This window comes from Hetaerina americana, unplaced genomic scaffold (assembly GCF_022747635.1).
Source record: "Hetaerina americana unplaced genomic scaffold, ioHetAmer1.1.p SCAF_227, whole genome shotgun sequence".
In the NCBI taxonomy this organism is placed as follows: Eukaryota; Metazoa; Arthropoda; class Insecta; order Odonata; family Calopterygidae; genus Hetaerina; species Hetaerina americana.
In genome coordinates, this window is record NW_027286794.1 from 293,846 (window position 1) to 320,754 (window position 26,909).

General features: G+C 36.0%; 1 protein-coding gene across 1 annotated transcript in view; it reads left to right on the plus strand.

The window, feature by feature from the left end:
- The window catches only part of LOC139689370 (integrin alpha-PS2-like), a 195,741-nt gene that overhangs the window by 150,109 nt on the left and 18,723 nt on the right, over positions 1 to 26,909 (plus strand). The window contains exons 6-15 of the mRNA XM_071586452.1: positions 447 to 495; positions 6,717 to 6,785; positions 10,998 to 11,173; positions 12,199 to 12,417; positions 13,580 to 13,682; positions 15,734 to 15,831; positions 16,804 to 16,940; positions 20,361 to 20,527; positions 21,109 to 21,257; positions 26,386 to 26,588. Of these exons, the coding sequence (XP_071442553.1) occupies positions 447 to 495; positions 6,717 to 6,785; positions 10,998 to 11,173; positions 12,199 to 12,417; positions 13,580 to 13,682; positions 15,734 to 15,831; positions 16,804 to 16,940; positions 20,361 to 20,527; positions 21,109 to 21,257; positions 26,386 to 26,588 (1,370 nt within the window). The remainder of the gene's footprint in view (positions 1 to 446; positions 496 to 6,716; positions 6,786 to 10,997; positions 11,174 to 12,198; positions 12,418 to 13,579; positions 13,683 to 15,733; positions 15,832 to 16,803; positions 16,941 to 20,360; positions 20,528 to 21,108; positions 21,258 to 26,385; positions 26,589 to 26,909) is intronic.

The following is a 26,909-nucleotide window of genomic DNA, read 5'->3' on the forward strand; positions in this document are numbered from 1 at the left end:
GCGGGATTCAATTTAATTGGCTGGGCGGGGGCATGGATGGATAATTTACAGCCTATGTTCGCAGGAGAAAGGGCTCACAATCACATCCCAAATGACCCTGCGGAAATCTTTAAACTTCCCTTGAAACGGCCGAGGCATCTTATTTGCTCATTAATGTTAACTCGGGCTCTAGTTGGGAGTTTTCCGGGCCGCCGCGCTGAAAGGCACTTAGCGCCAATAACAGAATAATAGCTGAAGCGAGCCAAAAGAACTCCAGGAGCCTCCCGCCACCTTTTACGAAAGGGTTTCATAATGAGATAGGGAGCCAAGAGTTCGGTGACTCTCCCCTCCCCGGCTCTGGAGATCCCATTTGCACAATAACCCCCCCCCCCCATGAGTGAGACCCCACAGCTAGTGTATAAAAGTAATATCAGCATACTATTAATATTGCCCCTGTCTTTTTTCAGGACGGACAGCGGCTTTTTATAGGAGCTGTGGGAAGTTGGTACTGGCAAGGTATGGAAAGCGTTTCCGCCGAGTATGTAAGTCCTCGTGGCCCTCCTCATTCAGTCACCTTTCTCATTCATCCATCCCGTCTTTTTCATATTCTTCTTATGACTTTGCTTTTGGAATTGGTAGTGTACTCCCTTCGTACTACTGTTCGGTGCCCTCTTCCTTGAACTGTTAGTAAAGGTTACCTGAGTTGTACCATTCCATATGTTAATTATATATATATATATATATATATAAAATATATAATTAATAATGTATACATATATATGTATGTATATATATGTATGTTTATATGTATGTATATATGTATGTATGTATATATATATGTATATATGTATGTATGTATATATATATGTATATATATATATGTATATATATATATGTATATATATATGTATGTATATATATATGTATATATATATGTATATATATATGTATGTATATATATATATGTATGTATATATATATATGTATGTATATATATATGTATGTATATATATATGTATGTATATATATATGTGTGTATATATATATATACATATGTATGTATATATATATGTATGTATATATATGTATGTATATATATATGTATATATATGCATATATATGTATATGTATGTATATGTATATATATACATATATGGAATACACGCATCCACTTTTCCAATATGTTGTTTAAATGACTTTGGTTAATTGTTTGATACCTTGTTGATGTTTCTCTATTTGCTTTTCAATGTTCTTATTCACTATGCAGATGTATTTTGTGAAAAATGTTTGTCAATTAAAAAAAAACTACCATGATTTGTAATGCATACTAGCCTGTTGAAGAGGGATGCTGGGACCTGCATACCGATGTCCCTCGCTGTGTCAGCGTGTCCGTTTGTTCCGCAACTCTCTCTTAATCCTCTTTTGACGATGCCTCTCTTTGACAGTGCTGGATGTCTGCATGTCGATGATCCTGTGTGTCCATGTAATTAAAAAATTGCATTCATGTTGCAGTTGTTCGTATGTGCATTGTTTATTGATGAATGATTGTGTTTTATATACTACTAACATTAATTTGGGCTAAAATTTAATCTAGAATTTCATTGTTGCTAACTTGTGCGTCAGCATACAAATATACGCTACAGTTCTCTTGCTTCAATATTATAATTCGCCATACAAATTCTCAGAACTGTCCATATCACATCCAATGGAAAAGTTACTGAGTTGATTGATTTATACAGTTAATTGTATGTCATAAGTTTGCTTCTCCTCTGCAATGGTGATTACATTGTATGAACGCTTTGACAAGGTGGAGATCGTTTACATCTGGTGTCAGTGAAGTTATGCGTCTTGAAAAATGTTGAACAAACATAGCTAGTGTAATTTTAATTTAATCCGCCCCATTAAAATTTGGGAACAAATGATTTATCATTATTATGAATTTATTTATCGAGTAAAGAATATCCAAGTTATGGATTTAAGATCACAAATAAAATTTTTGGTCATTAGTTGTCGATTTACGCATATCGCCCTTAGTAAGTGATATAAGATGTTTGCCAGTTTCTTGGTGTACGTGTGCATGTACGCCTTACACTTAAGTCTTAAAAGGTGAGGTATTTTTTCGGCAATGGTCAATTCGCAACCGTTACTCCAACCCAACCAAAACCAGAATATTTCTAAATGAAAAGGCCTAATTCCATGATGGAATGGATTTGGGCGAAAATTGGCCCTGACGATAAATAATAATCCGTGGATTCATTGTGACACCATGAAAAACATCGCAGGCATACTAAGTGTAAAGTAGTAAACTTAAATTGGCCCTGACGAGAAATAATAATCCGTGGATTCATTGTGACACCACGAAAAACATCGCAGGCATACTAAGTGTAAAGTAGTAAACTTAAATTATGTAGATTATATTAGTTTAATTTCAGCTCTGTTTGTTTTACAATTTCAGTACTTTTATCGCCAGAGCCGTGAATTTTCAGATGAATTAATTATTCGTTTACTGACAATTCTCGACAAAATAAGCTGGAGCTCAAAATCGTGGAAAGCCAAATGGTTTCTTTTAATATTGAACTGAAAATGAAATCCCTAAGACTGTGTATCAATCAACAGCTAGACAAATTTTGATCCGAGCCTTATGGTATGACTGAAATAATAGTTCGTCTAAAAACCTCCACTATTTTCAAATGGGTAGAATCATATATCTCCTCTTGTCTTGTATCGTTTAAACGTTTTCCTGTAAGGTACTTGCGAAGTTTATATAAATTGTTATTTGGGAGATGAATTTCCATATGCTGTGGAATGATATCCTGTTGTTAGAAATTACTTAAGCTACATACTCCATTTGAACAACCCAGTTTCATAAAATGTCGTCTCCGGCAATTATTTATGATTATTTGAAGTTGAAGCCGGATTTAGAAAATTAATAATACTGATGTAAGTAAATGGTGTATTTGTATAGGTAGTGCGCTGGATTTTGCACTGCGAAATGCGCTCGGTTTTGTGTCACCGCTTACAGCAAAAGTAGGTTGGTTATCAGGAAAATGAACGTATAGTTGTAGCAAATAATTAGGAAAGTTTATTTTTATGCGGATACTGTTGCATGGTCATGCATTTCAAATAAAACGTTTGGAAAATATAAATCATACGAGGTTAAGGCCCTTACTATAGTCGAGATTGGCTTCTTCCATTTTACTAAGTTCGCTCCAAACTCCTAAAAGGGGGCAGCATTAAGTTACGGTAGCAAAGAAAGAGAGTAGGCGCATTTATTAATTCACTTGTTCCCGCTGTCTTTTGGTGCAATGGACGAGAGAATGCACCAATTTCACATTCTGCGATCGAAGAGGAGGAGGGATCGACGGAGGTAGGCTTCAGCGACGGAGGTAGGCCTCAGTGGTTCCCAAGAAATTGGTAGTGGGACGTGAGAGTTGCCGTTTCAATTCCATTTGCTTGGATCTGGAATTTCTATACTACTACCCCGTCCAATACGCGAACTGAGGCCATAAAACTGTATTTTGCAAGATTTCGTCTGCATTGTTTATTTGTCCCCTTCAAAGTACTCTCCATTCCTAGCTATGCACTTATTTTATCTTCTTTTGGAATGTTTAAAGCACCCTTGGAAGTCCTCGGCATTTAGGCTTTTTAGTTTTCTCGTCGTTTCTAGCGTTATTGTGTTTACATCTTCCCACTGATGTCCCTTCATCACATGTTAGCATTTTGGGGTTAGTAAAAAGTCGCAGATCTGGCGAATAAGGAGGATGATCAAGGATGGTGTTTTAATTGTTTGCTAGAAACTGGCTAACAGTCAATGCTGAATGTACAAGTGCATTGTCATGGTGAAGGATCCATCCATCATGATCGGTTAAATTAGTACGAATCGTTGATTTACGATTTAAATTCAGTTCATTAGCTATCATTCGGACAGTTTTTTGACCATCAGTAAGGACAAGGGATTGCACACGATCAATGCTGTCGTCAACACAGGTGGTTGAAGGTCGTCCCGGCCTTGAATAATCCAGCGTCTTGTCGGCCATCTTTAAAACGCTTAATCCATTTAAAGGCGGATGTTTTCTTCAGAGCATTATCACAGTAAACAGCGCATTTCAGTAATTTCTTGATAACTTTTACCGCACTTCACCTCAACAGTAAAAACAAGGACAACCGAAAGTAACATAACTGACACCATGCGCACAGCTCGACGATCCGCCGAGCACAGACGGCTCGTTGGGTCCCAGGCAACTAGCGCCGCTTCTGGACGGGAGGGGCTATAGTCCTCGTCGCGGCCGCCAAATTGCACCAGTTCCGCGTATTTTTTGGGCAGACCAGGTATACGGTTGTGCATTCCCCTCCTCCTCCTCGTGCTCTTACGAGGGCGACCAAGGGCAAATGGAAGGAGCATTCATGCACCAGTGATGGGAAATGCCATTCGAGTTGGGATGGGAAATTACATGCGGGGGCAATGAAGAGTGAATGCTGTAATATTAACACTGCATTGTGAAGGATTGAGCATCATGTCCCTTCAAAGTAATTTTCTATTCCTTACAACTCTCCATCATCGGGGACGTGGCAGTGGGTAGAGTACTTGGCTTCGACTCAGGGTGATGCCTTTGGGCGCTCTCATATTCACCCAAGCACAGGAGAGATAATTAGGAACATAGCTCTTTTAAAGCCACGCTTTCTGTCCTTTGATGGGAGGATGATTTCACTTTTGGGAATAGGAATAGTAGTCTGCTGGTGCCTAGTTGGGAGTATAAGGGCGTTGGGGAATCGTCGCGATGTCGTCGCAGGAGGTCTTCGGGAGCAGACATGCACTCAACTTGGCTGTTGGTCGTCCGTCCAAATACCTTCGGGAGGACGAGTTTAGCGTTGATCTTTCGCATCGTCAAATATTCATTGATAATGGTGTTCCCTCTCACCTTATCAATGCCAATACGACCTGCGATCATTTGCACACCTAACAGTCTGTCTGAATTCAGCACTTCACGCACTTAGCAGGAAAGAATCCTACCGATACTTTTTATGCACGCCTTGTAAGCCCTCTCACTAACGGACCTTCAACAATGATCTCTTGCCTCCTTTCAATTCATCCCAAAACCCTTCTTTGTCTCCCCTCCTGCATCTACTACTTCTCCCCTGTTCATTTTCGTATTCATTCTTTTCACTTTTCCATTTTCCTCCACACCCCAAGCAAAATCCTCCAATCTATGCTTTTCGTCTTGCCTCAAAATTAATTACACTCTAAATCAGTTTTCAAAGGCCTATCATCCATTTCCCTACCACCCCTGCACACGCCTTTCTTAATTTACCTCTGTGCATTGGGTTACAAAGCGTGGGTGAATAGACAACACAGTCTTGCCATTCCTGCAGATCTCTCTACTCATCCCAATTTCCAATTTCTACGTTTGAAATCATAGTCAAATAGAGATTTCGTAATCGATGGGGTTTTAATTATTTCCCACTCTATTAATTTGCATCATTTCTCTTTTTTTGTCCTCTCAACTCCAACAAATCTTTCTTAAAGTCGGACATCAATGAGAACAAAGAAAATAATATGAAATAGTTACTATTCAGTCAATGGTTTTTTTCCAAAGAGACTGCACAAGAATCAAAATAATAATCAGTTCTGCCCGGTGTACACATTACATGCATCGTATTGCTGTGTTTTAGACAGAGGATTCCACAAAACACTTTGAAGCGTTTTTTTATATTATCCTTGGAATTTTAGATCACTTGTATGTCACGGTGCGAGAAGTGATTCACCGTAGATGATGGACATTAAAATCTCCTCTTGAGGAAATAGAATCTTTTCATTCATATGCGTTAATGCATATTTTATGAACGTTATTTATGATGTGAGCAGGGTATATAGCCAGAAAAAGAACCTATAAAATGAATATCATTGACAATCAACAAGATCATGAATTATAAATGGAGGGCACATAAATAACAAAGCCTTAAATAAGGTTTGAGTAAGAAGATGAAAAAAAAGCCAACACGGGATAACCTATGCATAGAATACTTATCATTAAACTGAGCTTACTTAAAGTTGAAATAGCAATAATCTTTTTTAATTCAAACTCTAAATTAGCTCATAAGTCTTATAAAAAAACTCCACCATAAAACAATGTATGAACCAAAAGAACATTAGTCATAATTAATGGATCAAAACGAATTATTAAATAAACTCCCACAGTTGCAGTTAAAGAAGCAGAAGGAACTAGAGCAAAAACAGGCCAAGCAGGAGCAGCCATTGCCAAATTGCAAAATTCAGTTTGTTAGACCAGGTGTAATTTGCTGTCCTCGTCATGTGCATTGTCTGCACTCTGGTAGGTTTAGGCTCCCGGGAAAGGGTCCCAGGGACATGGGCAACTGAAATAAAGGGACCACGTGGTATGGTCTTGAAACAAAATATGAGTGAGCAAATCGCAAGGCTACAAAAGATATGAGAAATTCAGTCAAATTGAGGTATTTTTCCCTTCAAACCATTGGCTCTGTGTTCTGAAATGTTAATATATCCTCTCCTATCTTAGAAGTAAAGTTCCAGCTGCCTAAATGTTGTTGAGTGCATTCTACTCTGAAATAGTGCAACTACAGTAACCATCTGATAGTTATAAGATGACTAAGCTAATACACACCACTCCCCCAAGTTTTTTTTACAGGAAATTCCTCCCTTGAAAGTGTTTTTTACCAGCCTTTCTTATTAAATTGTTACCTTTCCAAATTGTTGTTTTCAGGCCAACTTTACTCATTAAACACAACACTTCCTCCAGAGGTTGCTGAAGATTTTTCAGTGTATGGATCAGGTAATCATTGCCAAATGGGAATAATTCTATCTTTACTTTTAAATTACCATCTCACAGTTTTATATTAAAAATTTGAAAGCTCCATTTTATTCAGATTTAAGTATTTTTGTTTCACTTTATTTAAACTGAAATGAATATATGAATATTTTTTTTTCATCCCGTGGGAACTCATCATAATGACCATTCCACAAGATGGCACATGATTTAATACAGTCCGTTTGGCTTGAGGGTGTGTTGTTTATGATCACTACAGTATTAGCCAGAGACAATGTTGAACAGCCTAGATAACTACAATTCATTTGGGAATAGGATGGGGCAATATAATTTGTCATTTGGTCAAAATGTTTACATACTTCCACTTATGTTGAGGGTTTCCACTCAGTGTAATGTTTTAGACGTCTGTTAGTATTCAATTTTAATTCAATCGCCGACCCCGGTGGCGGCGGGGTAACGTCCTCGTCTGCGATTCCAAGGGTCGCGGGTTCGATTCCCGCCTGGGTGAGTTTTCCTCCACCTAGGGCTTGGGTGTTTGTAAATTTGATCATTGTTATCGTTGTTAATAGTTCGATGTAAAGGCCAGAATGTGCTGTTTTCGGACTTATACTGAATAAATAAATAAATAAATTTACTTTTTTGACAAAATTATTCTTTGGTGGCTGTTTTCATCCCATTGCGTTCAGTACATATCTTTCTCATTTGGTGTTTATTATTGAAATTAGCACTAAGTTGAAAATGCTGAGAAGCCAATGACCAATAATAATGGGATGGCATAATTGGATGAGGCTTTTGGCCAAGATTGTTTTGTGGAACCCCATGGCCAACCAAGTCTGTGTGTCACTGTGTGATAGGTAAATACAAATTTTTTTGGATTATATCATAGAAATGTTTTAAGTGGGTGTCCTGTGGCAAAGAAAATATGAGTGTTCTTATTTCAAACGCCAAGTCATTAAGCGCCACATTGAAATAAATCATGCAAAAGGAAAAAAATCATAGATATAACTGCATATCATTGGCAATTAGCCGGAGTGTAACTTTCTGAATCAGTTTTATTATTAAAATTTATCTTTCTACAATAACATGTGCCATCAAGTGCGGTAGCCATTTCTATCATCCTCCTCTGTTTTTTTTTGTTAAAATTTGGGTGTAGAAGTTAAGATAAAGTGAAGTTACATGAAAAGACATGAAGCAAGGGGCAGTCTAGTCTATGAGAAAATTCTTATGGGTTTTTCATAAGAATGACCTAAATAATTTATTATATAAGGAGTAGTGAAATTTAGCCTTGTTCTTGCAAAAATAATACAACTATTTACTGCAATACTAGAATTCTATGAGTTTATTTTTTTGGGTTTTGATTTTTCCAGTTCCAATGAACTTTCAATGAACCTTTGGAATCCTTCTTTAATACCTATATGAACTCTATGATAGCACAACAATTTAACACAAAGACTACAATAAAGGTGTTCCTGGCTTCCTGCACAGGAATGCCATAACACCACAAGGAAAAGGAATTCTGCTAATGGAGGTACAAGGCTAACACATACTAATTTCCATTTTTTTCTAAGTTATTTCTTTCAGGAAGCAAATGACTAAAAAAAGCAGATGTAGCTTATATTTATATTACTCATTCATTTAATGTACCAGATGCACAATAAATCATAAGGGCTTTGGAATCCTAATTATGGTGATACCTCAACAAATTCAGTGATAAAAAAGTGGTGGTATTGGCTTATCAAAAGAAGCAGTGGCAACTCATAATTCCTGAAGAAGCAAAATTAGAATACACTGTCTCAATCTTGAGTCTTGGCAAACTCACAAGGTCACAAACTCACTCTTCCCAACATACTTGAACATCTTGGCTTCAAATCTCATCTCTGGCAAGGATGTTGTACTGCCATAGATGTACAAAATGTTTTTTTGTAGTTAATTGTTTGATTTGGTCGTTAAGTTTTGGCTAAAAGCAGTGCATAAAAGACCGAAATAATTGCATTTTCACTTGTTTCATGGGTGTATCATTTTTTATTAACTCATATTTTAAACAATATAATGTCAAAGCTTTGAAGAATATAATTTTTATTTATATGTGCTGGACTGGTATGATATTACCTAAAATGAAATCACAGCCATCTGTCCTAATTTTGGTTCTTCAAGCACAAGTCGTGGTGGAAAATGGGCAGTCAAATCCTTCATGACTTGCTTGGAACATATTAATTTGACGCTTTTCAGGTATTGAAATTAGGTGTAGAGGTATATACTTCTGTAGTGCAGTATGAATTAGATAGTTCACATAATTAATTATAAATTCTTGGGAAAGCCTTGTACATTAATATTTCAGCCATCCTCGGAAATATGTAATTACCAATATGCGATTGTGGTCTCCAGTAATTGAGAAATCTGTCTAAATGTAGTTGGTGATTCTTACTTAGGTGCTTCATGAGCAATTATTAATGTAACCCCCTGAAAATTATTTTTGGAGAAAAAGGAAAATGATGTGATCAAATGAATGTTACATGCCAGAGGAATGAATTAATGAAGTGTCAGAAGGAGGGAGGGATATGTTGAATGAAAAACTCATTTCTCAAGAGGAAAAGTTTTATTGTCGGCAAAAGAATTCTTATTTCTACTTCTCAAATAATTCCCATTTTTCATTTTGTGAAATTGAAAGATAAATCCAGAGAGTTGTGTGTGGCTTAGAAAGATTATCACCCATGCATGCACACTTTTCAGGAATGTATCATATGAAAGCTATGAACTTTTAACGTATCAAAAATAGGTACATGCAGTTGAGAATATAAAATATATGTTCTATTCATTGATTCAAGAGGAACCAAGTCACTCATTTAGGTTTGTAATTAATTTTTCATTATTAGTCTCTGGTCATGTCGGATGAAAGAGGTGGTTTGAGAAGTTAATCAGATGCAGTCAGGAACTTATTTTATTACGTGGTGTAACAGTAATTGGTGGGTCACGGTAGTCCAGGGGTAGAATGCTGGACTACTGATGGGTGGGCCCAGGTTCAATTCCTGGGCAAGTTTCTTTGGGTTCCTGCAGCTCCACCCAAGCTATGTGATTTTTTGGGTACCAGATCTTTCTGGGAAACCATAACTGGAATGGGGAAAGGAACTGGCCCCCCCTACCCTAATTGATGTGTGAATTTCAATTGCTGTCGGGCTTAGTAGTGGGTGAATTCTACCATCACCTACCAAACCGATCTTCAGGTTGATTACTGTGTTTATGGTTTTTTTAACAGTAATTTGTGAATGTTTTGTTTGCTTCTGCATGATGGACTGGAATTAATGTGAATGCTCATTAAAATAATATGGTGCATGATGAAAATTTAACGCTAAAAATTTGTCTTTCATTTACTAACCTTTGTTCTGTAAAGAATCATAATCCCATGCCTGTTGTCTGTGAGTAGAAAACCAATACATGCACCCATACATTTTGTGTCAAAGGAAAAATTCATCAATGCATGACTTATTCCGTACATTATAAAGATGGACAGATATAATTAAATATGCATTATTGGGATTATGGCTTGTTTGTGACATAAAATTCATACTATGTTGTCTTTCATTTTTCATGTGCTTCTGTGGTTTTGCGGGTGCATGAATATTGATTTCATTTTTTTCGCCATCATCATTACCCACGACAGCTCTTTGTCCTCGCTTGGAGAGTGTTTATGATTCATTTTTGTATTTGAGGTTTAAAACACAGCGACAGGCATAATAAAATCAACCTTAAGTAAATCAAGATTGATAAGCTCAACTATTTCAATGTTCAGTACTTAATAAAACTTACAATGTTAACTTCCAATTAATGCTCAAATTGGGTGTATTTAATTTAATTTAACTTATGTCTAATTCCTTTTATAATCCAAAAAAATTAACAAGGAAATATTAACATTTGACTTATTTCATTAAGCTGTTATTGAGCATTTTAGTAAAAATCAAAACATGTTCATTATTATCACGCTAGTATCATAAAGTCTCAATGTCTCCATTTTGACGGTCAAAATCGTGAAATTTTGATTTTGATGAAATCAGTCTTCAAGTAATTAATTGTTCAGCCAATTGGGAAATAATCATAAAAAATTGTAAAACAATAACTTTCAAGTGGAATACTTATAATGACATTAAATGGTAGCATTGACCAATTATCCATGCCAAATGCTAATGCTAAATTTACTTCATGCTGGAATGCTTGCACGTGTAGGGCAAGTGTTCTATCAGAACTTGACCAATCGCCTGGAAGTGATGGCCACAAGGGAGGGACCAGCTGCAGATGATGACAGTTACCTTGGATATTCTGTTGCTGTGGGTGATTTCAGCGAAGGTGAAGAGAGTGGAGTGGTGGTTGGGATGCCACGTGGAGCAAGCCTCTTGGGAAAGGTAAAGGCATTGAGGAATTACTCACTGCATTCTTGCTTGACATTGCTATCTATGAATCACTCAATCCCTCTCACATCAGGATAAAAAGTTTTACTCTTGGGAAAAAAAATTCATGGGGCATGCCCAGCAAATTAAAAATCCTATTGTATCCATTGCTTGGTGGTAACACTGGCCACAAATATCATATATGATTGTTCCTTAATTATTATTATTACACTTTAGGTTTTTTATTGACTCTATCTTCTCTGAAAAGTGATAACTTCAATCTCCAAAAAGCTTTGCAAGAATCTCTTCCTAATCAGGATACTTAAAAGCTGTATTCCTGAGGACCATTTCAGACTTTCCTATTTTGCTTTTTTCCAAAGTCACCTAATTTATGGCCTAAGGCTTTGAGGACATGCAAGTGGCACAAAAGCTTTGCTGATGTTACAAAAGAAAGCAGTTAGGATTATGACCAGCTCTGGCCATCGTGATCACTGTCATCAAATATTTGTCAAGCTAAGCATAATGATGGTCTTTAATATATACATTTACCAGTACTTATTTCATATAAAAGATAATGTGAATAATTATGTGTTAAGAGGCAATATGCACAGCCATGATACAAGGTCAAGAAATATGCTAGACATTAGCCAATGCAGATTGTCCAGTACCTTCAATCAGTCGGATGACCTTGCCTTAAAATTCTGTAACAAACTTCCCCGCACTGTAGGACTGATTTGCTATAATAGGTTCAAGAAAATAATTGAGGATTGGTTGATTTCAAACCCTTTGTATTCTTTAAGTGAATATTTTGAACTTAACTTCACAAGGGTGAAATTATGAAACCTGTGTTTATCCTCACAATGGTGATGAATGTATGTATTTATGTGTTTTCTAATGATGACATACAGGTATACATGTACGGTAGCAAGTACTGTTCTTTGACAATAACGATTGATGAAGATTATTATTAATATTATTTTAGATTTCATGCTATGCAAGTGAATTTCAGCATTATATTTTCATTTTCCAAATCATTTTAGGTGATGGTATTCACTTGGAATTTGACAAACTTACAAAACATAACGGGTACTCAGCTTGGAGCTTACTTTGGCTATGCTGTGTGTGTTGCTGACATGGATGGAGATGGGTTGGATGACATCATTGTGGGTGCCCCCTTGCACTCAGACTGGGAAGACAATGAAGGACGCTATGAGACCGGCCGCATTTATGTTTATTATCAGAAAGGAGAAGGATCTGAGGTAGGAGTGGAAACATGCATTGATAAAAAAGAACATGGTCTGTTTTTACACTGGACAATTCACTCAACTTTCAGCACTTTAAGATGTATTTAAAAAAAAAGCTTTTGGCATTGTCCTCCTGACTTGATAAATTTCAAATTTTGGGCATTATTTAATGGTAATAAATTAAACAAAGGATTTATTCTTAGAATGAGAACAGGAATAAGAAGACATGCTTGGTGTTACTTCTATTTGAATGAGTAAGAATACCGATGACCATAATGGATTTGTAATTAGAGTTCTCTAAAATGTTTAATACATACAGGTACCTGAACTATATGCAACCCGAATTATGTGTTAAAAATTACAATTTCTCTTTTGCGGTTTAATCAGTTAAATATGTAAGTGTGTCTGTTGAATGAAGTTATTGCCCCACTTTCAAATGAAGTGGATACTAGCTTGAAATTTGTGAGAAATTGCGTGGAAAATAAATTTGCAGCAAATTCCCTCTGTAATGCTTTAAGAAAGAATCTAATCTGGAATATCTTGTATAAAATAGGAAAGTTTGACTTAAAATTACATAGCCTATGTCTCAAGGAATCAAATTAGAAGTGGTAGATATGATTATGTTTCTGAGAGTGCATAACTATTGCTAAAACTTTTGATGTTCTTATGCTAAATCACCTGGAAATATAGTGGAATATTGAGTTTTGCTGAAAAATACTATCGTAACCAGTGACTCACGGCCTGGGGAACATTGCTGTATTTTTTAAAGGGTCCCTTTCAAGTAAATGGATTCAGGAAAATGTTTTACTCTTGAAATCAATGAGGTAGATAAATGATAAAATAAATAGAATAGACCAATTAGGTCAAAAATTGTGCAAAGTAAAAATGTGTTATTTGTGCTATAGTGTTGAACTATTGTGCTCATAGTGTTGAGCATCAATGCCACAAAATAATATTTGCCGAGCAGTTTCCATATTTTTTCTTTTCCTGAGAAGTTACTGTTAGATTCGCTTCTGAAGTTTACCTGAAGCAGATATTTTTATCTCAAATAATAATTTCCGAAGAAGCATGAAAACCTATCTGTTATTAAAAGAGAGACACATGTGTTAGATTTAATGAATTTTAATGAAATCCAGCAAATGATATGCCATCTGATATGTTAAAATATGTTTTCCAGAAAAAATTCTCCAAGTTTGACTCTCGGGATGGGAAGAACTCCAAGTCTCGCTTTGGCCTTGCTTTGAGTGGCCTGAGTGACATCAACAAGGACAAGTTTGAAGGTGAGATATTAATCATGAAGCTAAGTCATGATGCTTCAGTTGCTAAGTAAAATAACACACTGACTAATTAGCCTTAAATAAGGAGCTGTGGTAAATATATATCACAGTTGCGTTCAGTGGGCAAATTTACTTTTAATTTGATGAATATTTTTGATTGCTATAATAGTTTTCTTTAGTATATAACCTCGGGATATAGAAGTTAAACATGCATGGAAGTAGTTGTGCATGGTTTTTAGTGTCACTCAAGAGGATGCAGAAGACCATCCTTCGTTTAGATGGTTTAAAAATTCTACAAAATCCCATGAAGCTGCATTGTCTTGGCCAGTGGTTGTCTCCAAACACAAAGCCATCATTTATCTGGATATAAGAAGTAGGTGGCAGCAGCCCTCCATAATTTAATTGAAGTGGAGGTCACAATAGTCTTTGCAACAACTACTATATCACTGCAGGCGTTGTACCAACTGCCTCTAATAGCTGCAGCGCTGCAATATGGGAGACAATCGGAAACTAACACATTGCCATCCCAAGGAGCAGCACTCAAAATTCTTTCTCTTTTCTATTATTAATTGGAGTAACAGACAACGGCAACACTCTGAAAACTTCCTTACTTTTACCCTGAGGTTAGTAGGGAAAATAATCTCCAAGTAAGAGGAGGGAAAGACTTGTGGAAGTTGAGGAGGTTTTCTATCTAGACACCGAGGCCACATTCATTGGAAGAAGCAAGGGGGATAATATTAAGCAGAATTAGAATGTCAAAGTAGACGATCAGAAAAAAGTAACTGCCAAAAGTAAATAATACTAGCAAAGATATAAGGAAGCAGTGATCGATCATATGGTATCCACTCTGCAAGGGGATATGAACATTGGATGATTGGGGAACCAGAGGGGAGAAGGTCAGAGGCAGTGGCAGGGCAGTGATACTGTGGAGTGATGACAGATATAAAATTGATAAGGGTAGCAAATTAAGATGTTCTTTGAAGAGTGAGTGAATACCTATGGAAGGCACTTTCAAGAAGAGGGAAACCAATGCGTACTGAGGCTCAGTGGCTTCCTGAAGACCATCATTGAAGGAAACATATAGATGGGGAAAATTATGGAGGAAGACTTGGAAAGAACCATAATAATTATAATTTGGCCTTATTCGGGCGAGATTGAGACTGTGGCAGTCCCTTCTTCCACCTAGCCCATCGTCAAATACATTCAATGAAAATATATTTACATTTGAGTGCTAAATAATATAAAAAGAACTATATAGTGACAATTGGTTCACAGTGAATATGCATGAGTACAAAGAGTGTAGAAAGACATGCACAATTGCAGGAAAAACGTAAGGAATACAACTTTCATCCTTGCCAAAAAAAACCCACTGCAGGAAAACACCCACACATTAAGGGAAGTGTGAAAAACCTGTGAAAACCTACATACATAATGCTAATGTTATAATTTACCAAATCAAAAATATCGATGCATGTAAAATAAGAGAAAAAACAAAAGGAGAACTGATGTACACATATAAATGCAGAGAAAAATTAATTAAAATAATATTACTGATTAATAATACAGGATTAAGAAATAAAAACGAATTAAATAAAAAAATATTACTAAAATACGATTAAATAAATTAAAGTCTAAAAATTTTTTGAACTGAAGCCCACCCCAGAAGTGAGATTTCAACAGAAGGATTAATACAAGAAGTGGATTTTCTAAATACCAGTTGTGTGAAGATGATATGTCTGTGAGCTTATGAAGTGTTTTACTTGCCATTCTGCTGTGATTTATAACCATGAGAAGCAAGTAATGGGAAAGGTCAGTGTAGGGATTTATGAGGGAATGAAGAGATTGGATTGGAGGGCTGCTACTAACCAATCTTCATTAGAATCTGCTATTAACCAATCTGAATTAGAATCAGCTGCTACCATTCAATCTTCATTGTTTGGCCAATCAATTCATGATGATGTTTTGAATATGCTCATTCTCTATATGTATTTGCACTTGTTTTACTGATTTTAAAAATTAATTCCACTTTCCATAATTTTTCTTGCAATTTATAGATATTGTTGTGGGTGCACCGTATGATGGGCCAACTGAAAGGGGGGCTGTGTACATCTACCACGGTTCGAGCTCGGGAATCAGGGAGAAGCCTTCTCAGGTGAGAAACTCATGCTGTGAGAAGTGTAAATGTGTTTGCATTGAAAAGAGCCTGTGATATGATGGAGTGCGCACTCTCTCCTTATTTTATGAGCATCTGCTCAACTCTCTTCCTGCTTGTGCCATCTTTCCTCAATATTACTCTCTTTTGTGCTTTTTGCCTGGGTAATTTGAAAGGTTCTCATAATTACCACCAGTTATCAGTGCTAGCACAATGAATTTCCCATGTAGTAATAGGTAAATATGTAATGAGTTAATATGGAAACACTTAAGTGCTCTGGGAAGAATACTTTTGGATTTGATTTGTCTATTTATTTGGTGTAGTGGGTGGTTATGTTTTTTCCCATTACCATTCATTCCTTATTCTGTGAATTATTTTTAATAGTTTTTTGAAATTGCCGATGTGTTGTATCTGTATGTTATTGCATAAGTCAGGCATCTCAGTTCCTTACCTTGAATGGGCTGATCAATCAAAAGAGTAAGATTTTGGTAAATCTGTAATAATTTTGCTCGTAAGAAGTGGTTCATGATTCGTTAACCTGTGAAATAAATTCAGGAGTACATCAAAAAGTACATGTATCTCTGTGGTTGACTAAGAAGTAGACCAAATTTAATTAAGTGGGAGTGACAGTGATACCAACAGGGTAAGTGATATGAAAATATTCTTGTCCCATCCATGTGCCCAACAAAAAAAATGCCAATGTTATAAATGGTCATTAGTTGGCATGGATTATTTGAGAAATTAACACAGAAGCAATTGTTAAGAATTATTTTCCTATTTCTTTACTGTGTGCACCCTCTAAAGGTATAACAGTAAATTACATAAAGAATTCTTGATTGGTCACTGGGTGCCTAACTTTTTGCCTTTCCTTTGTATCTCCAATCGCACTGTGTCTATGTTTTAATATTTAGCAAAATAAAAAGAGGAGTGAGTTGAGTTGTCTGATGGCATGACGACACCTCTCATTTCTAGGTAATCTTTGCTGAAACTGTCAATGGTCTCCTCACCACTTTTGGATTCTCTGTCTCGGGTGGAATGGATTTGGATGACAATGAATATCCTGACATTGCGATCGGAGCCTATGAATCGGACACTGCAGTATATCTCAGGTGAGGAAAAACTTTTGAAAAATACATCAACTGCTAGCTTATCAAAGTTTTGTTTCTTTTTAGATGTACATTAGTATTGTCAAAGGAGTTTGAGGAGCCCATGAACAATTGTGTGATATATGCAAAACGTGTGTATTAAAAAAGGTGTTTGGATATGTAATCTTCATCCATGTTATCATCTGACTGAAAATTTAGCTTGCAACACTAAGCTGACAGTAAAATATAAAATTCATTTTTTTCACAGTCAAATTTGCACATAATAAATTTTGGATTACTCTTGCGTTGAATGGCATTCAATTTGGTGTTGGGATGCCAAATCTCAAAAAAAGAACTTCAACAGCTATTTGTGGCCACATAGTTTCGTCTACTCTTGCGTGTATGTTATGATAGTACATATTAAGTGTAAAACTTGAGTTTGCATCAGGTAATTTCTTTTACTGGAGCATTATTTAATTTTTTAACCAAACGGGGTAGCTTGCAAGTAACATCTTGTGCATTTATATGATTTTTTTTCTATTTTGTGTTAGAGATATGCTTTAGGCATTATATTTTATAAGGTTTCAGTCAACACTTGCCATTGTTAAGAAAAAGAACCTCACTCTGACTACATGTAAATTAGGTAGGCTGTACTAAAATGGGCTGTGGATGACAACACAGGATGTCCAATTATCTCCTTTGGTTCGTGACCTCATCCCAAATGATCAATCAAAATTATTCCCAGATTTAATCTCGGATTATACAATTTTATAATATGACTGATGCAGAGTTGGTAGGGAGTTTTTTCTCGCCAGCTGTTTTCCATTCACAGACCACTCAAGGTGCAACAAGTACCCTTGTAACTACAGAAATCCATTCCCCCAGTTTATACTTTCACTGAATTTTAGTAAACAATAATGAGCATAAATTGAATGATGTTAAAAAGCTGGGGTTGCATTAAAGGTTTTTTACTTAAGATGCCTATTTTTTATGAAAACGACTCATGCAGTAAAATCCAAAATAGTATAATTTTTGCTGTGGTATTTAGTGATAATATAGATTCTCATGATTGATGGAGCTCTCTAAGGGAAATGCGGGAAAATGAGGGAATGATGGGTTCTTCTCTTCTTAATATCCTTTATTATTTACAAACACATGATTATTGTGTTAATTACGAGGGCCCGTCCAGAAAGTAAATTACTTTTTGGCCTAGCAGGGAGTGCATGAGACCAGAGCCACCATCTTGTTTTCTAAACATCCCTACAGTCAGTCCACGAATCCCTTTAGCATTGTAGCATGTGCAGAATATGGTTCTCCTATGTTACTCACATTTCAAACTCTTAAAATGTGCCTTGCAACAGAAAATCCTACGAGTTGTGAAGTGCAATCTATGATTAGGTTTTTACTGCCAAAAAGCCACAAGCCAACTGAAATTCATGGGCAACTTTGTTAAGCGTACAGAGATGAAATAATGAGTGAGGAAGTGGCGCATTTAGTTACAAAATTGCCGCAACTCCAATGTTTATGATGAGGACTGCAGTGGTCAGTCTAGCCTTGTGACAGATGAACTGACGGTAGAAATCAGCAAAAAAATACATGAAAATCACCAATTTGTGAAAATGTCTTGCTAGACATGACCTACTTTGACGGTAATTGAGAATTTCATGCTGGTGTAAACGAGTGGTTAAAATGTAAGGTGGTAGATTTTTTCAGAGATGGAATTAGAAAGACTGTGTATCATTGTGATAAATGCCTCAATTTAAATAGCATAAATTTAGAACATAGTTTAAGAACGTACCTTTCAAATGCATGTAATAAAACTGTGTTTTATCACTAGGTTCACCTTTTATTTTAAAGCATAAGTTAGTTTCTGGAAATCCCTTGTATACCAGCCCGTGACAAATTTCATTTGTGGCTAATAAAATCCTGGTTTTATTAGGTTTGAAGTAACTTATCAGGAATTCTCTATTCATTTTCCTTGTTATTCTGGAGCACACCGTAATATTTGACTCAAAGCTTTTTATCTATGGATGCAGGCAACAAGCAATGATGTTTAATTACCTGGCACATGCAATAAACAAGGTATGGCACAAATTACTGTGTTTGCCGGTGCAAAGAATACACTTCTTTTCCCCTCAAAATATGACTGAAATATTGGTCTTTCACCAGGGATTAAATTGTAATGTGGAATTTGTGCCTAAAACTTCTTCTTTGTATCAACCTTAAGTGCCAAAGTCGTGCAACTATGGTGAATTTTCCCAAAAATGCCAGCGTCACTCTGGGTGACTCTTCTCTCAATGGCTATAATTGTAAATAAAAATTTTCATGCTTTATTCCCTTTTTTGTTCTTCATTTTTAAATTTTTTTTCAATTTTCAGTAAATTATTATGAATAATAATGTGTTTTACAGACAATTTTTGTGGGAAATTAAGAAATTACACTTGACACCCAATGAGGTTACTTAATATTTTAATCTCTTTTTGCAGTTTTTTAATTTTGCAAGTACCCAACTCATATAATTTCTTATGAGTCTATGTAAAGTGAACTCCTCCTCCTATTTACCCTAAATATATTATTTTTTTAAATAAATTGAAGAATAAATGTTCAAGGTTTGTACAAAAACTTTGTTTGTTTGTAAAAAAAAAATAAAAAATAAAAAGCATCGCTGACAATTTTTTCCTCACGTGCATTGCGTGAAGTGTTGAATTCAGACCATTGGTTAAGTGTGCGTATGATCACAGATAATATATTGGCATTGATAAGATGACAGTGCACACCATTATCACTGAAAATTTAGTGGCACAAAATATCTGCACTAAACTCATCCTGAAGGTCTTGATGGAAGACCAAAGAGCAGAGTCAAGTGTCTACTTGCAAAGACCTTCGCAACGGCATTATGACGATTCCCCAACCCCCTTAAAGCCCTGACTTGGCGCCAGCAGACTATTTCCTATTCCCTATAAAGGTGAAATCCTACCTCCTTTAAAGGACACCACTGTGGAACCCTAAGTGTAGAAGTTTACACACATACCCTTAAGGACCTTCCAGAGTCTGCTTACCATGGATGGAAAAGCTGCTGGCTAAAGTGTGTTGACACCCAAAGGATGCACTTTGAAGAATTTTGAGGCATTTGTAGCAATATCTAAAATAAATCTTATTCTTCCTAAATTTTTGCCAATTCTTTTTATACAAATCATAAAAAGAGACGTTTCAGGCGTGATATGGTGGAATATCATGATTAATTAAAAATTGGCAATTTTCCACAAGATAAAATTCAATGCGACCGGTTTCAATATGACTACAGCATCATCACCTGATGATTGATGAATTGCAAATTTTAAATTAATAAATGCAAACCATGTATACTCTCATGGGGAATATTTATCTTGTATTGCAGTAGGTTGATTCAATTGACTAATCACTCTCTTTTCCTGCATTTTACAGAGCTCGACCTGTGATCACCATGGATGCAAAGCTAACATTTCACTCTGAATCGAAGCAAATATCCCTCGATGAAAAGGAATGCCGGATGCGTGACAACACTCCTGTTTCGTGCACCTTTTTGAATGTTTGCTTGGAATACAGTGGAGTTGGTGTTGACAGACGGCTTGGTAAATTTTAATGACATCCAGTAAAATAAATCTTTCTAAAATGTATGCATGCTGTATGTTTTGAGAAAAATAGTTGATACTGAAGTAGCATTCTGTTAGTATTCAGGTTTGGAGCTTTAAACATACATAAAAACTATTCATCATGGTGTTCAGCAAGTGCTAAATTGATTTACATGTGCACCAATAAGCACTAGGTACTTAAAGCTCTGTTTTCATGCATTCAGTTTTGAATTCCTTTTTTGCATTGCCCTTGTGACGTATGCCCTCTTCATGTCTGTGGCACTGCCAGATGGAGACAGAAGGCTGTAATAATCTATTCACTCTGTGTTTTGATTGAATTTGAACACATGACAGACAATAAGCCTACTTTTATGCTTGACAAGAGAGTTTATTGGGTTGCATAAAACATGCATAAAATTTTGCAACTTTTTCATCGGCAGCTATCTGTTTGGATCAGCTGCACTGGTTGCAGTGCTACAAAACTGGATGCATGAAAATTTAGCCAAAGTAATGCCATGTTTTTTTTGTTCAGTACTGTGAAAAGGTTAGAGAAAATAAAGTGATTGCCTTTACCTTTACAGATTTTGACATTCAGTACATCTTGGACTCGAAGAAAACACGCGAGCCCAGAATGTTCTTTCTGAATGAAGAAGGTCGAAATATCATCAATCAAACAATCAGGCTAGACAAAGGGGGTTTGATTTGCAAGAATATGAATGTTTACATCAAGGTAAGTCAGCGTTTAATATCTTTTGGCAATAGATATAGATGTCAGGGATCTCCATAATTTTATCTATTTTTCTAAGGGTTTTAAGTAGGTTGTTGGTGGCAAGTCTAAAGTGATCAATAGAACATTCATTCCAAGCATTCATATTAACTTTCATCTTTATTTTGCTGGACCATTGGGAAATGTGGGAAACAGGCTGATTGGCAATGAGCAACTTAAAATCAATACCTTATTTATATTTTACATTATTTTTCATGGCATCATTTTGTGTGTACATATAGATTTGACTGTAAAACACGTTGATTTGACTGTAATGTGCCTTCTAAATTTCCAATTACCAGAATAATTATTTAAAGTCATATTATTATCTATAAAAGTTATTTTTTTAGATATTATTTTTACAAAGCCATGCAAATGCAGTAAGTGGAAAAAAATATATTAAAACTACAAATGAAAATTAGTGTAATATGGTGTGTAATCATGAAATCAAGGCACTAGTTGTGTATCCCAGGTTTTCCATGACCTTCTAAGCTAATCAGATACTTAACTCCGATTTACAACAAAGTGAGTGCAATGTCTACCCATTGCAGTTAGCATAAATTGCAAATTCTTACAATAAAAATCACCTGAGGCTCAGGCAATATTTGTTGAGGAATTTCCTCATGATCTTGTCATCAACCTTGTCTAGGGGAATATTGACCTTTACAAAAGTTATGAGTCAAAATAAAAAGCCTAAAAGAAAAATTGTTTTAAGAGAGAGACTGTAATGGCTCAAAATGCAAGTTAGAGAGCCATTTTGTCAATTTTAGGGAAGATAGTAAATGCTGAAGATGTGTGAAATCACTTCCTTGATGTTGCACACTAGGAGTCAACAAGTTCATCCCCTGTAAATTTATAAAAGGTAATGCCGAACCTAGATGGTACCACTCAGATGTTAGAAAATCATTACAACATCACAGGATATGTCATGCCAAGATGAAACCAATTTGGGTGATATCTCTACCCACTAAAGTGATGAGGTAACATTGAAGGCAAAAGAGTAACCAGCAGTTTGGAAAAGGACAACTTATTAAATTCCTTCTTTCAAAGCACCTTCAACAATGTCTCACCAAATGTCTCCAATGGCTTACCAAATTGTGCCGGCCGACCTATGCCCAAAATTGATGGGTCATATAATGGAATAGAACATTTACTGAAAAATATTAAGCCTAATAAATTCTCAGGGCCCAATTAATTACCCACTGGTATATTTGAGCAACTAGCATCAGAAGTTGCACTGTATCTAGAAATCTTATTTAAGAAATCACTAGTAGGTCATAAGGTTCCCAGAGATTGGAAAACTGCTACCATAGCACCTAAGTATATTTAAAATGGGGAAAAGGAGGAACCAAGCAGTTGTAATTTCCCTCATGTCCATGTCATGCAAGGTATTAGAACTTATAGTCGCTAGTTTGATTGTGAGACAACTCAATAGTTAGGAATTCTTGATGCCAACGGAGTAGATCCTGCGAGAGACAACCTGCACTTTATCTTCATGATATCCTTATTTCAGGAGAGAGCAATGTCCCAGGGGATGGGTTTTTCTATTTTTAAAAAAGCTTATGATAAATTACTTCATTGTGAACTGCTCACAGCATATGGCATGTATGTAGATATAATTATCATGGACTGAATTAAAGACTTTTTGAATGGTCGAGTACAAAGAGTAGTCATAGGTATTGGCTCTAATGCAGCAAAATTCACATCAGGTGTCTCCCAAAAAGTGTGTTCGGGCCTCTTTGTTCCTTCTTTATGTCAATGACATTAACTCCATAGTGAATGGCAAAAAACTTTTATTTGCCGACAATGCAGTGGTTTACAGAGATATCCGTATTCCTGAGAATAAAGCAGCTTTAGCAGAGGAGCTAAATACTATACAATGCTGGTGTTACACCTGACAAGTAAAATTGAACTAAAAAAATGCAGGGTGATGATTTTTTTGAAAAAGAGCAATTCCCTTCCGAATGCCTACTGCATTGGGAACACCGTAATGGAGCGTGTAGACTCGGATAAATACCTAAGCGTGACCCTCACTCATGATCTCTCCTGGGTGAAACACATGGAGGGAATATGTGGAGATTCTAACAAAAAGTTAGGATTTATTAGAAGACTACTGCATAAATGTGCTGAAAAGGTCAGAGAGAAATTTTATCTTTTGCTTGTTAGGCCTCATTTAGAATATGCTGTTAGTATATGGGATTGTCACAAAGTTGGATTGATTACTAAATTGGATCACACGCAGCGCAGAGAAGCTAGATTTGTAAAAATTTGTTATGATAAACTGAATAATGTATCAAAATTATTAGATAAGCTGGGCTGGGAATCACTCACAGAGCAAAGGCTAAATTACAGATTGAATCTCTTGCGTAAATTGGAAGAATGTCTATTTAGCAGTGATGTTGAAAATGAATTATTGCACCCATTGTACTACAGTAGGCGAGATCGTATTAACAAAATTAGAGAGATTGTGTTAAACAAATAGATACAAGGTTTCATTTCTCTCATGAATAATGTAACGTTTGCCTGACTGTGCTAGGAAGAAAAAGTGTTTTGGGTCAAGCATAGTCTGGTTTGAAATCACCCCCTGCCACACACCTAAGCAGTAGCTTGCAGGGTACTAAAAAAAACTTAAAGTTTCTGTGATTCTCTGATCATTTACAAATTCCTCTTCCACTCGTACAACCTTAGCTTCAGTTGTTAAATCCTTGAAACTCCACTACTGTTTAGTTGCCTTTGCTCTTGCCACTTCAGCCAACTCCATTTTCTGGGAATCAGGAGATTTGTGTTTCCTACAGGGAATATTCATCAATATGAGCATTAATAATATCCAAGCCATCATGTGAAATTTTCTGTCTACTGAAGCTCACCAATCTTGTCCACAACTCCAAAACCATGGGTAAAAACCCTGTACCATTTCAGACACATGCTATAAATTTTAAGTACCTTGTGCATTTTTTTATGTGATGCCATTCAATTGATTATTATTAATAGATAATCTATCGGTTAAGGTAGGTTTTTGATGGACACAGCTACCAAATAAATATCTTGTCCCTCCTGACAAAACGCTGCCCAACTGCCCAATTAAATAATTTGTGACTCCTAGCTAAACACAACATCCTACTCTACATCAAGTCCCTCTTCATACCCGAGTACCTCCTTCCTCCCAGCATCCCGGCCAACATCCCTATCCTATTCCTGCCCTTTCCTCGTTTGCCTAACATTCCCCCTCTATCCCAGTTTTCATTATCCCACTACCCATCAAAATGCTTTTCAAACATTTTTCCTGCCTCCTTATGATTTCTCCCAACAAACCCCTCTCCACCATAGAATAGCCGACAGTTTTAAAAATGTTTTATAGTATTCACCAGTCTTTATCCTTTGAATTCAATTCTCATTGTGGATACAATGAAAGGCAAAATAACTGAGCTTGTATTTTCTCTTTTCGCCAATGGATGACTTGCACATGAGGAACTAAAACTAAAATAGCAGAAAAGATGCCAATAGAATATGAAGACAAGATGATTGAGTTTCATAAAATTGTCATTACAGTAAGAAAAAGAAAAAAATCAAAACTTTCCCAAATAGGAAACATGGGTGAGGTCCCACTGATATTTGATCTACCCTGAAACCACGCAGTAGGTTCTAAAGGTACAAAAAAGTGTTAATGTTAAAACCGTGGGCATGAGAAAATACATTATTGATGTGCTGATGGATCAAAATTACTGCCTCTTTTTATTTTCAATGGGGAAACTTTAAGATAATTATGAGTTTTGGGAAGTATAATTAAAAGGCCATTAACTACAATGTTCCCAAGTGACCTTTTTACAGACATTAATAACTATTAAACTATTACAAGAAATCATAATTAAAAGTTATTAAAAATTTACAATTTTTTCTTAAAAATGTGTATAAAAATGGGGTGTGTCTTATATGCCGCTGCATCCTATACGATGGAAAATATGATAACGGGCTTGGGACTGTTAATAAAAATGTTTATTGGTTCTTATAAGACAAGAATGGGACATGTCTCATTGTCTGCTCATATTCTTTGCGGGCATTGCAGAGTGGTTATTACAGAGTCGGCTTACGTCTCAAAAAATTAAAATATAAATAAATATACAGAGTAAAACATATAACTGCAGTTGGAAGCAGTAAGGAGTGTATTTTGGTAGAGTTATTTATGAAGAAATTCATCTCCCCAGAGAAAGGGACATGAATTCATCAACTATATAGCATGGAATGGAATTGATATAGTTTAGACTTTAGTAACAAAAAAATATCTATTTCCCTTTATTTTCTCGGTAGTGCTTTGAAGAGCTTCATCCGTTATGGTTCTTAGCAAACATGGATGAGGGTTGGGCAGTGATTACAACCCCTTGTGCTTTACCTATGTACATCAGCATTGGTTTTCAGAGTGAACATGGCTTTTTTTTGCTGCGCAAAGATTATAGTATGGAATATATACAAACAGGGAAGAGTTAGAATGTTGAATCTTTTAAAGTACAACTGCTTGCCCTTGGAACTTCTCCTAGGATTCTCACTGCCAATTCTTGTAGTCTTAAGAGGTGCACGAAGTGACATAAGTGCCCCCACACGGCAATGCCATATTTCAGTCTACTGTGAATAAATGCACAATAGACCGAGAGAGCAGTAGCAGTGTCAACCAGGGTCACAACTTTCTCAGGAGGTAGCATCCTGTGGGAACTTTAGGGCATTGGGTTGATCAACATTGACTTCCCTGAATAGAGACTCATGGCTATGTATCCATAATAATTTTGTTATAGTAGGACCCTTAATAGATGACCAAATTATCCTCAAAAGAGGGTAGGCTGTAATTTTTCTTTGGTGGGGATGAAATTGAATAAATGTTGTTTTCTCATTGTTAATAAAAACAAAATTGTCTTCATACCATTTCCTCATAGAGTTGGTTTTGGACTTTATTGTTCACATATTTTGATTCATCCATATTGAAAAGCACAATAGCCCTCATACCTTTAGTTGAGGACTCCCCTTAGCTTTGATTTAAATGATCTCTCAGATTTATCAGAAATGAAACTAAAGGTTTGAATATTTTTATTATGCATATTTTCAGCCAAATATCAAAGATAAGCTGACACCCATTGAGGCTGAATTGAAGTACAGCATGAGAAAAGACTCGACTGCTAGAAGGAGAAGGTCATTGACACCAATTCTGGATGAGAATGCTCCTCCAACTCAAAGGGACTCTATCAGTATACAGAAGAACTGTGGAAAAGATAACATCTGCATCCCTGATCTCAGAATGATCACCACACCGTGAGTTCCCTCTCTTTCCTAAAGACATTATCTATAATTTCTCAGTCATACTAATGCTCCATTGAAAAACTGAGAAAATGAAATAATGACTGTTGTGTTGACCAGCTAAATAACTTCTGTTTATTCAATATTGAGCACAAAAGAGAGCTTCTAAGTTCTCACCCACTGCTAACTAAGATCCTAAGGAGATAACCTCATTTTTGATTTCATAAGGTTCACATTAATTGTGATCTCAAAGAGAGGATTAGATGTTATTGTTATATTATTACCATATATTAATATTATTATTGAATTCAACTATTTAAGATAGGTGATGGATGG